Below are 14,041 nucleotides of genomic sequence, written 5' to 3'. Positions count from 1 at the left end.
CTCCTTAAGCCTCTTGCTCATATGTCTTTCCCCTGATTACTGGAATGAAGTTTTTACATTGCTGTGGAAATCTTCCCCATTCATTCCTAAGAGTTGGTTTTAGTGGGTTTAACCCTTTGATGCTTTCTATCTACTGTAAAAAAAAACACATCTCTCGGAATCTTCATTGGTTTCTTGTCCAGTGCGAATAAACAAAACATCCATTACGAAAATATTTCTTCCCATTCAAAGGCTCATGTCAAACAGTATTTCACTGTCTTCTTACATCTTTAAGGTGTCAGCTATCTCCATTAATTTTAGTGCCATTAGTGTGTAAATGACTATAACTTACGTTTAAACTCAGGTTAGATTACAGTTATTATAAAAGTTTTTTCATCTATGCTAAATTTGCGTTACTTTTTGACCTTTTAGTAGGTCATTTGATTAACTTATAAAATGGTATTTCTTCCCTTGTTTTGCAAATACCAAAATTAGTCATATTATAAAGTATTTATACATATTATTTAAAGGTTGTCACATTCTAAAAATTATATATATGTTTTTCTATTATGCTATTAAAAATAAACCATTTAAAGGAGCAATAATGTTATATAGTAAACTATCATATTTATTGTGCTATTCGAAAATAAATTTATCTAAGCTAACGTAAACTTATTAAGGTCCTTGATAAACATATGTAACACTTCGTCCATTGACTGCACCACTGTATTAGCATTTACTGCAGAACGAGTAGAACATTAGAGTCTGAATATAATCTTAAGCAGTCATTATCGATGGCAAACAGGAAAAGAAGAAATCAGTGGAGGCTCACCGCGATTATTACTGGCTTCAAGCCTAACGTAGAACAGGTTGCCAAATTAAGTTAAGATATACTCAATAATACTCACTGCTACAGCTGCTACAGTTTAAGGGAACTTGTCCTCCATTTTCTCTATGCGTATCCTGCTCTCTCGTAGAATTAGCGGAAGCTTATAATAATGACATTATAGTACATTAATAAAATGTGTTAGACATATGACATTATATGACATATATACTACATATTAATAAAATGTACTGGATAAGCGACATACGTGACTTACTTTTTGCTTTTTAGTTTCGAATGAGCTTATACTAATTTTACCATAACCACAATTTATTGAATATTTGTTATATTAAATTAGAGTTTCTTTGTCTTTTCAAAACTTTAATTAACATATTTTTTTTTTAATCAACTGTAAACTTATTCAACTTTCATTTGGAAAGGCATTCTTATCAATCTTTATAATTCATGATGCAATTTATATTTTTTTATTTTATTTATTTAGATTTAAATAATAAAAATATTAAACTCAAATTCTTTAATGAATTTCATTCACATATTTATTAATCATACCATATACTAAATGAAACAAATTTAAAACCAGTTGCATCTGCGAGTAAGCGCTCTTTATATATTATTTACGATTAAAATATAAAATGTATTTGCTTATAGTGTACATATATACACATATATACACATTATCATCTCAATAAAATTTATTCTGTTTTATGAATTGCACACACAAATTTGTCGGCTAAGTCACATCTTATTAGTCGTACCAGTGAGTATCTACTAGCGAACGTGTAAGAGTATCTTGCATCTATGAACTTGGGATTTTTGAATGAATTGCACATAAAACAAAAAGCAGCTGTTCAATGTTTACGTTTAGAAAGCCGGCCGGAGCACGTGTTAACCGGCTTTTCGGTAAATACCGCTATATTTTTGTTTTGTATAACAGTTGCAATTTTTGTTAGTATGTGCATAGGCTTGTGGACAAAATTTCGAACAGTTAACTATGTCCATATAACACTTTTACTTCAGTAGGAAAAGGATGTTCGAGGCTGTTGGTTGGAAAAATTTTTGTTCAAAATCAATTTTATGATGAATTATTTTTACATTAAAAAATAAATAAGAATTTATGTGCTTCATTATATTTAAATGTTGAAAAATTGTTTAATAACAGAAAAGTATGAAAATAATTAAGTATTTTTAAACATTTGAAGTTTTTTAAAAGTTCGTTGTGAAGTTTATGCAATATTTTTTTGTGGCTTAAAAATGTTTTTAAATGCTTTAATTTTTACAAATTTTTGCTTAAATAAGTTTTAGTAAATATTTTTAAATAATAATATTTGGTTTATATTGTTTTTAAACAATTTTAAATAAGAATTATATAAATTTGAAAAATTTGAGTGACTGGCATGAAAAAATTTTGTGTATCTATACGATATGAAAAAAGTGTATACGCAGATTGAAGTACCCGAAATCATGGACATAGGAGCGCTAGTGTTTGAAATGTTTGCTTTAGATTCATATCTTATCGGTTGGAAATATAAATATTTACTTAATATGTTTTTTATGTGAATTGATATTTACGAAATTACTTTGTGTTTTGTTGAGATGTATTTGTTTGTCTGCAAATAGTTCGTTTAAATTCTATATGAAACATTATTTTAATATTGTCCGACCTAACGTATACGTAACTTTGTTTGAAACGAGGGCAGTTGTTTTAACATAAACGTTGTGAATTTATAATAATAATAAAAATTTTCATATAACAGCTAGAAATGATAAATATAATTAGAACACAAATTATTTAAATTATTACAAATATATAAATTGTAGAAAAAATAATAAAAAAAAGATGTAATATAAAATAAAAATAAAAAAGTAGAAGGATTCGATAACAAAGAGAATGCAATAACAAAAATTTAGTTAATTTATTGAATCAAAATCGCTTCTTTGCGCTCGTAAGAAGCGTAGCTTTCGGCAAAAATAATTAACTATAAAAAATATTTATAATTAATAATACAATAAATAAATAAATATGAACAAAAAATTGTTCGGAATAACAAAAATTTAAATATTAAATAAATTAATATTAATATTCTTATTATAATATAATTCCAAAAAAAAAGAATGTTAATTTATTAATACAAAATTTTATAAAATAAAAAAATCTTAATGCACATATGTTATAAATGTAGCAATACACAATATTAAAATATAATTCCAAAGAAAAGAATAATAGTTATTAATACAAGAATTTATAAAACCAAAAAAATTTTAATGCATATTTTATAGGTTAGGTTGGGTTATACGGGCGATCCCTAGTGGATCCACTTAGGCATATTGGCCCATTGTGTTACCGTGCATATTTTATAAATATTAAATTTACTTTATTATATATAAAAATTAAATAACACAATATTACAATATTTATAATTCCAAAGTAAAGAATGTTAATTTATTAATACAAGAATTTTTAAAATAAGAAAATATTAACACAAATTTTGGTTTTTTAAATTAAACTAAAAGTTAGTGATATAATTTGTGTTTTTAAATTTATTTGTTTTCCAACATTTTTCACAAAATTAAATTTTAAATTAATGTAATTAATTTTTTTTATTAATTGAAGCACTAGAAAATAAAAAAATTTAAACTAAAAAATTTTACTAATAACTTTTACCCCAATTTAAAAAACAAAAAATATATATATTATTAATTAATTATTAATATTATATATATAATATTATATTATATATAATAATATGTAATATTATATATTATTAATATATAAATATTAATTATATAATATTATATTATATATATTATATATAATAATATGTAATATTATATATTATTAATATATAAATATTAATTAATTGCCATTCAATATAACAGATAAAGTAAATCAGGAAATAATATGAAAGGTAAACCTAAACAAAATTATTAATATAAAAGTATATTTTACAAAATTTAATAATTAGCATTATGCTATTAAACGTATATAATTAATAATGATGACTTTAACATAATATATTCATAAATATACGTACATATAATACGTATAAATAAATAAATGAATAAACAAATTAATAATGAATAAAGCAAATCAACTGACTGAGTAACGATGCTATGATTCCAAAAATCTTCTGCACCTCTTAAATTGAGGTGTATAATTATCTCCATGTGAAAGATTATTGCCGTAGGTTATTCAAAGCTTTCGTCATCTAATGATGTATTAATCGGTGTTTTGTAGTCATATTCGATCTAAACATATTCCATCTTTTATTCGAGGTTAATAGTATTTTCTATGTTGAGATCGTTGTACTATTTTCTTTAAAGCTTTTTTCGTCTATCCGATTTAACTCCGAATTCAATTTGTCCGCACCTTGAGAACAGGATTAGCTATCCCACTTAGCCAATAAGTCACCCACTTTGGCAATGAAATCAAATGTGAATTGATTATGAAGCACCTATAATGTTATTAGATTTAAGATTATATATACATATATTATATCTACTGACGATACTGTATGAATTAAAATATTTAAACATTTAAGAGCTTTTATAAAGTTTTGAATGTCATAGCTAAATATTACAAACACAAAAACAATGAAAAAATTACTCTTATAAACAACACTTAGGGTTCAAAAATATCCATGTACACTTTTAGAAGACTAAACAATAATAACGCTTAACAGATATTGAAGTGGCACCCATAAGGTTTTAAGCGCCCGGATGTGCGTATCATGATTTAGAGATACAGAGTGCAATGTGAGTATTAGAGAAGCAGTGTACTCACGAAAAGACATTATTGCCCAATCCAATAACATAATTAAATTCGATTTAATAATAGAGGCACTATACTCCACCTTGGAGGACAGAAAAACAGTCAAACAGACATACAGAGACATTAATAAAAATATATGTAATACATTTGTGTAATTAGAATTTTCATGTGTAGTTTAAATGGTTGTGTTCGTAGCTTAAATTTGTACATTTAAATCAAAATAATATTTAACTTATACTTATATAATATTTACAGATTTAAGCCAAACATCCTAACTACTTTGAATGATTGACCGATTGAATATACGTCGTGTAGGTGCTACCAAAACTAAACGTAGTAAAAGTACTGTGGTAAGCAGTACATCAACTAGTTCAACAAGTACCAGTTCTTCAAGTGGTACACATCAACACCAGCATCAACATCACCTACGTGCTTCCTTGCATCACCATCAGCCGAGTCATTTCTCTTTTAATCTAACACCAGGTAGCAGCCCCAGAAACGGTAGCGGTAGCGTACCGCGAAATTTACATTCTGCTGCTGCAGGATGTGATGCTGTAAGTGTGATAAATAGTCCAACCGTTCAAAATTCTGGCAGTGGTGGTAGCGGTAGTAGTGGCATAGTATTACCAGCCATGGGACCGATGTTGGGTACTACGGCTTCAAGTACCGCTGCAGGACAGCTTGGTAGTTTGCATAGCACTAATGTAAATGCCCATAGTACGGCTGGTGGTGGTAGTGGTAATACACATAATAATGGTGCTGGAATAAGTCTTTTGGCTGTTGGTTCGGGTGGTGGAAATTTGGTTAGCAGTAATGTTGGCATGGGCATTTGTGGTGGTATAAGTACTACCATGGGTGCGAGTAGTGCTGCTATAACTGGCGTACCACCCATTGGACTAGGCATTGCAACCGGTATTGGTAATAAAATGCTTGGTCGCAAGCAGAGTCTTAAAGGTGGAGAACCATTTCTAGCCGATTATGGTCCAGAAGAATCGCTTAACGAAAGTGCTGATATAGAATGGGTAAATAAACTGTGGGTAAGGCGACTAATGCGCTTTTGTGCTTTAGTCTCCTTGACCTCAGTCTCATTGAATACGCCAAAAACTTTCGAGCGACATCCAGCCTTGCAATATATAACATTCGTATCGGACACCTCAGTAACACTGCTGTTTACTGCAGAAATGGTTGCCAAAATGCATATAAGAGGTGTTTTGCACGTGAGTAAAACATTCTGATCAGGACTTAAGTAATGTATGTTTTCATGTGTAAGTCATGCATTCAAATGTTGCAAAACGAAATTATTTTATCTCATGTATAACTTACAATATGAAAATATACTGTTATCGAAAGCTGAAATTAATATGTTAAATAGTTGCTATATAGATCATTTATTTATACATCAAAATATTATTATACAATCAATATTACAAAAATATAGGGCGAAGTTCCTTATCTTAAGGATCACTGGTGTCAATTCGATGCATCTATGGTGGTTTTCCTTTGGGTTTCCATAGTCTTACAAGTATTTGAATTTCTTGATGTTGTACCAAAGTAAGTGAAGTCTATATTATGTTAAACTATCAAATTGTCTAAAATTTTATTCCATTTATAGATTTTCATATTTATCAATAATGCGTGCCCCTCGACCTCTAATTATGATACGGTTTCTTAGAGTTTTTCTAAAGTTTTCGATGCCAAAAAGTAGAATTAATCAAATATTTAAGTAAGTATAAATATAGACGCCGATAGTTACTTTTAATACACTGAAATTAGATACACATGATCTGATACAAAGAAAATATTATTAAGGACATATTAATTCTCTAAAAATTTATTTTGTAAAACTTGTCTTAATATAAAGCAAGTTATAAGATAATAATCTATCTGACTACCTGTTTCGAACTACATAGCAAAACGAACGAATACTAATAATAATCGTCTAATTAGTAAGCTTAAACTAAAAGTATATGAAAATATATTTTTATTAGTAGTTCTCTATAAAGAGATCGGCACTTAAAGCAGAATAGTCTCTAATCTTTAAATTGTAATATTTCATTTAATAATGATAATGGTTTATGGGTTAGGTTTGATCTATTCCGCATTCTTAGTCTTCCGCATTGTCTTTTATTTTACTTAGTGCATCACAGTTGGTGTTCAGATGTGTCCTTTAGTTGCATCGAGAATCACCAAAAATGAAATTTATTATCTCATGACATGTTTCACGAAAAATATATTTAATAAGTTTAAATAAAAATAAGACCCACTCTTTTTACTAATATACATAATATTTTTCTATTACGTTCTTCATTTCATTCTTAGATGCGACTACCGTATATGTCATATAGGCCAATCGTGTCAAAAATTTCTTTTATTCTATTTCTATTAAGATTATTAACAAATTATAACAAATTACAATGAATTAATTAAACAATTTAATAATTTGCTCTCTACAGACGTTCCAGCCAACAGATTTACAACGTAACATTATTTTTCCTATTCTTTATGTCACTTTATGGATTATTGGGTGTACAATTCTTCGGAGAGTTGAAAAACCATTGTGTGATGAATAACACTGATTTTGATGAATATGGCAGACCGTAACTACTGAATATATACTAAAAAACTTAGTAACAATATTTTTGACGTGTATTCTTTTCCATTTCAGTATGCTCACAATTAATTCATTAGCAATACCAGATACGTTTTGTTCCATGGATCCATACTCTGGTTATCAGTGTTCACCTGGTATGATTTGCATGAAAATGGATTTTCTCACCAGTTACGTGATAGGTTTCAATGGATTCGAAGATATAGCCACCAGTATATTTACAGTATATCAAGCTGCTTCTCAAGAAGGTTGGGTCTTTATTATGTATCGTGCTATCGATTCTTTACCAGCTTGGCGTGCTGCATTTTACTTTAGGTACACTTCATAAAATTCTAATTATTGTATGTACAAAACAATGTTATTCTAATTTTTATATTTTATTCATATAGTACAATGATCTTCTTCCTTGCTTGGCTTGTGAAAAATGTTTTCATTGCTGTCATTACGGAAACCTTTAATGAGATACGTGTACAATTTCAGCAAATGTGGGGTCAACGTGGTCATATACAAAAGACAGCTGCCTCACAAATATTGAGTGGCAATGATTCTGGTTGGCGTTTAATAACCATAGATGATAACAAACATGGTGGCTTAGCACCAGAGACATGCCACGCTATCATACGTTCCCCATACTTTCGTATGTTGGTAATGAGTGTTATTCTTGCCAATGGCATTGTCACCGCTACTATGACGTTTAAGCACGATGGTCGTCCGAGATATGTTTTTTATGAGAAATATTATTACATTGAAGTTGTATTCACTTTCTTCTTGGATTTAGAAACTTTATTCAAAATTTATTGCTTGGGTTGGCGCGGCTATTACAAGCATTCAATACACAAATTTGAATTACTATTAGCTATTGGCACAACAATCCATATAGTGCCTATGTTCTATTTATCAGGATTTACATACTTCCAAGTAAGTATGACAATTTAATAATAAAATATAAATATAAAATTTTTGATGATTTACTAACCGTCTTAAAGGTACTTCGAGTGGTACGCCTTATTAAAGCCTCTCCCATGCTAGAAGGTTTCGTCTACAAAATTTTTGGACCTGGCAAGAAGTTGGGCTCGCTGATTATATTCACTATGTGCTTGCTTATAATTAGTTCCAGTATTTCAATGCAATTGTTTTGTTTCCTATGCGATTTTACAAAATTCGAATCATTTCCGGAAGCCTTTATGTCTATGTTCCAGATTTTAACCCAAGAGGCTTGGGTAGAAGTCATGGATGAGACTATGATACGCACAAGTCGTACTCTAACACCACTTGTTGCTATATACTTTATACTATATCACTTGTTTGTCACACTGATCGTGTTAAGTTTGTTCGTGGCGGTCATTTTGGATAACTTGGAGTTGGATGAAGACATAAAAAAGCTGAAGCAACTTAAGTTTCGAGAGCAAAGCGCTGAAATCAAAGAAACGCTACCTTTTCGTTTGAGAATTTTTGAAAAGTTTCCTGACTCTCCACAAATGACTATATTGCATAGAATTCCTAACGATTTTACATTGCCTAAAGTACGTGAATCTTTTATGAAACATTTTGTTATTGAATTGGAAACTGAGGATCCCTCACTTGTGGAGAATTGCAAACGCCCTATGTCGGAATATTGGGAATCAAATATAGTATTTCGTAAACAAAAGCCAGTGCGTATTATGAACAAGACTGCAAAAGTGCGTTCTGCTGGTAGCAGTTTAAGAAAGTTAGCCATAACACATATTATAAAGTAAGTTTCTATGTAAATATTATTGACTCTTATATTCACCGAGTTACTAACTAATTTTTAGCGATTCCAATAATCAGCGCTTAATGTTGGGAGATTCAGCTATGTTGCCGGTTGCAGGCAAGAGTGGTTTAAAACATCAGGGTACCATCACACACTCAAAACCGTGGCGTGTGGATCAAAAAAAGCAAGAACACATTAAAGTTGTTCAAAAAGTCCATATTTTATATAAAATTTTATTTTAGATTCGGTTCTCGTTCTATACGCCGTAGTGTCCGTTCGGGTTCTATTAAATTAAAGCAGACCTATGAGCATTTGATGGAAAATGGCGACATAGCAGCAGCACCACGTGCCAATTCCGGACGTGCACGTCCTCATGATTTGGATATTAAATTACTACAGGCAAAGCGACAACAAGCTGAGATGCGTAGAAATCAACGTGAAGAGGATTTAAGAGAAAATCATCCATTTTTTGATACGCCCTTATTTTTGGTACCACGCGAGAGCCGCTTTCGCAAAATATGTCAGAAAATTGTACACGGGCGTTATGATGCTAGACTAAAGGACCCATTAACTGGAAAAGAACGAAAAGTGCAATATAAGAGTTTACAGTAAGTTAATTAAGCTTTCATAATTATATATATTAATTATTTTTGTTAATAGCAACTTTTTGGGACTTGTTACGTACCTGGATTGGGTGATGATATTTGTTACAACACTCTCTTGCATTTCTATGATGTTTGAAACTCCCAGTTATCGTGTCATGGAGCATCCCACTTTACAAATAGCTGAATATGGTTTTGTCATATTTATGAGTCTCGAATTGGCGTTAAAGATTTTAGCGGATGGTTTATTTTTTACACCGAAAGCATATATAAAAGATGTTGCAGCTGCTTTGGATGTTTTCATTTATGTTGTCTCTACATCATTTCTATGTTGGATGCCAAAACAAATACCCACCAGCTCTGCGGCACAGTTACTTATGATATTGCGTTGTGTACGTCCATTGCGAATTTTTACTTTGGTGCCACATATGCGAAAGGTTGTCTACGAATTATGTCGGGGATTTAAGGAAATCTTACTCGTATCAACACTCTTAATACTGCTTATGTTTATATTTGCTAGTTATGGTGTGCAATTGTATGGTGGACGACTAGCTCGTTGCAATGATCCAACAGTAACCAGACGAGAAGATTGCGTTGGTGTTTTTATGCGGCGTGTATTCGTTACGAAAATGAAACTTACACCTGGTATTAATGAATCTTATCCTTCCATGTTGGTACCAAGAGTTTGGGCTAATCCCAGACGTTTTAATTTTGATAATATTGGTGATGCAATGCTGACTTTATTTGAGGTCTTATCCTTTAAGGGTTGGTTGGATGTGCGTGATGTTTTAATCAAAGCAGTAGGACCGGTGAGTACACATATGAAACTAAATTACACATATTCGTACATAATATTATAATATGTATTTGAAAGTATTTCAATTGAAGAAATTTTAAATAATATCTGTAATGTTCTTTAGATACATGCGGTCTATATACATATATATATTTTCTTGGGTTGCATGATTGGTTTGACTCTATTTGTTGGCGTTGTTATTGCTAATTACTCAGAGAATAAAGGCACTGCACTTCTAACTGTGGACCAACGTCGTTGGTGCGATCTTAAAAAACGTTTGAAAATTGCTCAACCGTTACATTTGCCTCCTCGTCCAGATGGCAGGAAATTTCGGGCATTTATTTATGACATAACACAACACATAACGTTTAAACGTATTATAGCCGTTGTAGTGCTCATCAATAGTATGCTACTCTCTATAACAGTATGTATAATATATCTTTTCAATTCAGAAAAATTTCGATCCCCTAAATTTGAATTTTTATATTTATATTTTTAGTGGATCAAAGGCGAAGTACACACCGAGCGTTTGGTTATAGTGAGTGCAGTGTTAACTTTTGTTTTTGTAGTGGAAGTTGTTATGAAGAACATAGCCTTCACTCCGCGTGGCTATTGGCAGTCCCGCAGAAATCGTTACGATTTATTAGTTACTGTAGCTGGTGTAGTCTGGATATTTTTACAAACCATTTTAAGGGTAAAACTAAAGTATTTTTGATTGCATGAATAAATAACTTTACTTTTCTTTCTAGAATGACCTCTCTTATTTCTTTGGATTTATGGTAGTGATTTTACGCTTCTTTACTATAACTGGCAAGCATACCACATTAAAAATGTTGATGTTAACAGTGGGTGTATCTGTGTGTAAATCGTTTTTCATTATATTCGGCATGTTTTTGTTGGTCTTCTTCTATGCCCTAGCTGGTACTATACTCTTTGGTACAGTTAAATATGGTGAAGGTATTGGGCGACGCGCCAATTTTGGTTCACCAGTCACTGGTGTTGCTATGTTATTCCGTATTGTTACCGGCGAGGATTGGAACAAAATTATGCACGATTGCATGGTCCAACCACCGTATTGTACACCTGGTAATAACTACTGGGAGACAGATTGTGGTAAGTTAACATATATACCAGCGTTTCTTAATCTAAAACGTACTGCAGACCGGAAAAACATTTAAAGTGTACTTCAAGAATCGGTTATATATTTAAAGTGTTTGTAAGGGCTTGCTCCAATAGCTTTCAAAATAATAATAACGTTAAAGACGAAACTTCAATTTTTTACTGATTGAAAGTATTAACAGCGGTGCACAAACCCTTGGTTGAGAAACTCTGATCTATATAATAATATCTGTAAAGCAATGGTATTAAACATTTTGTATAATATATAAACATTTGATATATTAATTTGTATATGAATTTAATTTATAATTATTCTTATTCTAGGAAATTTCACTGCTAGTCTTATATATTTCTGCACCTTTTATGTTATTATAACATATATAGTCCTCAATTTACTAGTGGGTATGTGTTATTCAAAAATTAAGTATTAAATGGATATGACCAAAAACTTATTATATGAAAATGAATTTCTTAAGAAGTTATATGTGCTATATATATGATATAACGTTTGGTCATAACCGATCTCTAATTAAATTTTTGTAAATTTTTATATAAATCTACATTCCAAATATATTATATTGCAGCTATTATCATGGAGAACTTTTCATTATTTTATTCCAATGAAGAAGATGCTCTACTCTCATATGCAGACATACGCAATTTCCAAAACACTTGGAATATTGTCGATATACATCAACGTGGAGTTATACCAGTACGTCGCGTAAAATTCATATTACGCTTACTGAAAGGTCGACTGGAATGTGACCCCCAAAAAGATCGTCTACTCTTCAAATATATGTGCTATGAGCTCGATAAACTACATAATGGAGAAGACGTAACATTTCATGATGTTATCAAGTAAATTTTACAGCTAAAGAAAGCTTTAACGTATAAATATTAATTTCTATCACTTTATAGTATGCTCTCCTATCGTTCTGTTGATATAAGAAAAGCTTTACAATTGGAAGAGTTATTGGCACGTGAAGAGTTCGAGTATCTTGTCGAAGAAGAAGTAGCAAAAATGACCATACGTACTTGGTTGGAAGGATGTTTGAAAAAAATTCGTGCACAAAATGCAAGTGTAAGTTTTATTATGGCTATGCCAAAAATTATACATATTTAAAGAAAATATAATAATACTATATTTTAATTCTATGGATAGAAGCAACAAAATTCATTAATTGCTGGTTTACGTGCTACTAATGAGGCTATGATGAGACACACAGCTGCTGAAGATAAAACGCCCACTGGCATCGGGGATAAATCAACAATTGCGACTATTAGCGGTACTGTTGCAGCTACTTGTCCACCAACTAGTGATGCATTTTCACCAACATTTAGTTCGACTGAAAATGATGAGAAAGAACCAAGCAGTGGAGTAATACCAACACCTGCTGATGTGCATAGTATACAAAAGGTTTTAACAGCTACAAAACGTGCTTATGCTTTAAATCGTTCAGACTCTACTGGTAGTTCAGCAGGACGTAAATTTTTGGCACCAACATCATCTGATCCTCAACAACGTACAACACTTACAGACAAAGAGCGTTTACACATTAGCAATCAACAGAAAAAGAAAAATTCAATGACTACGATACCAACAATACCGATTGTGGGCGGTGCTGGATTTAAACGAGATATAAATAAACCTGTTGGATTTTTAACACAATTTAATAATGAAATTGGACAATTTCATTATCCGATTAATAATTCTAATAGTCATTATGGAGATACACATGGTGCGCTTGGTAGTCCATCAGCACTTGTTGGACATATAATTGCAGGCAGTAAGCTATTACCTTTCAATAATCAAGCCAATGTAGTTTATGAAGTACACGATTGGTGGCAAGAACAAGTAATATGTACGCAAACCAGTGATGATGAGTTATAAACGAATAATCTATTGTTTACAATTATTATAAATATTACCAGAGAAAGTCGAATATTGCATATATTTTCTGATTTTTTTTTATACTGAAAAGAGAGTTGGTCAAGTGCCAAAATTTAATTTAAAATAGACAAATTGTCTAGGAATTGTTATACTCCACTTTTGATTCTATGTATTGTATTATTTATAAAATTATTATGTAAGTATTTTATGAAAGCGATTATTTTAGTACACTTTTGTAGGAGTGGTTAAATGTCGTTTCTTAGTTTTTTGCTGTTAAAAAAATTTATATATTATTATAAATAAAACGAAGAAATTTAAAAAATTGTTAAAATGCTCTTTTAAAATTATTTTTGTAGTAAGGCTGAGTTTCTACTTCAATTTTTGACTATAACATGTTTAAAGCATATTTCCACTGATTTCGTTAAACCAGTTAACCTACTTGAGATTCAAGAATTCAAACAATCTCAAAAAGTTAACATTATATCGTTGATATCAACGGTTTACAAATATTTCATGGTGCATTCATTAAAATAGAGGATAGCAGGGCCTCTATTAATATATTTCCACTGGCTTCTTTAGACCAATAAACTTACTTGAGATTCAACTAATTCAAGCAATCTCAAGTAAGTTAACTGGTCTAACGAAGCCAGGTGAAACATACTATTAACTTTGCATTTATTTATTATAAATTATTATTT

At 30.7% G+C, this 14,041-nt stretch overlaps 1 protein-coding gene across 1 annotated transcript; it reads left to right on the top strand.

Annotated features, from left to right (window-relative positions):
* The first annotated feature begins 4,876 nt into the window (after positions 1 to 4,876).
* On the top strand, positions 4,877 to 13,579 carry LOC119670488 (sodium leak channel non-selective protein). The gene is made up of 17 exons (XM_038080763.1): positions 4,877 to 5,812; positions 6,034 to 6,146; positions 6,208 to 6,318; positions 7,049 to 7,192; positions 7,261 to 7,518; positions 7,593 to 8,121; positions 8,190 to 8,935; positions 8,997 to 9,119; positions 9,178 to 9,543; positions 9,596 to 10,346; positions 10,458 to 10,757; positions 10,833 to 11,027; positions 11,083 to 11,446; positions 11,777 to 11,854; positions 12,037 to 12,310; positions 12,371 to 12,533; positions 12,615 to 13,579. Exons 1-17 carry the CDS (start codon positions 4,880 to 4,882, stop codon positions 13,341 to 13,343), a joined length of 6,177 nt encoding a protein of 2,058 aa, XP_037936691.1. The 5' UTR covers positions 4,877 to 4,879; the 3' UTR covers positions 13,344 to 13,579.
* Positions 13,580 to 14,041: the final 462 nt, after the last annotated feature.

This window comes from Teleopsis dalmanni, chromosome 1, assembly GCF_002237135.1.
Source record: "Teleopsis dalmanni isolate 2A chromosome 1, ASM223713v2, whole genome shotgun sequence".
NCBI lineage: Eukaryota > Metazoa > Arthropoda > Insecta > Diptera > Diopsidae > Teleopsis > Teleopsis dalmanni.
The sequence above is the reverse complement of the archived record's forward strand: the minus strand, read 5'-3'. Positions and strand labels throughout refer to the sequence as shown.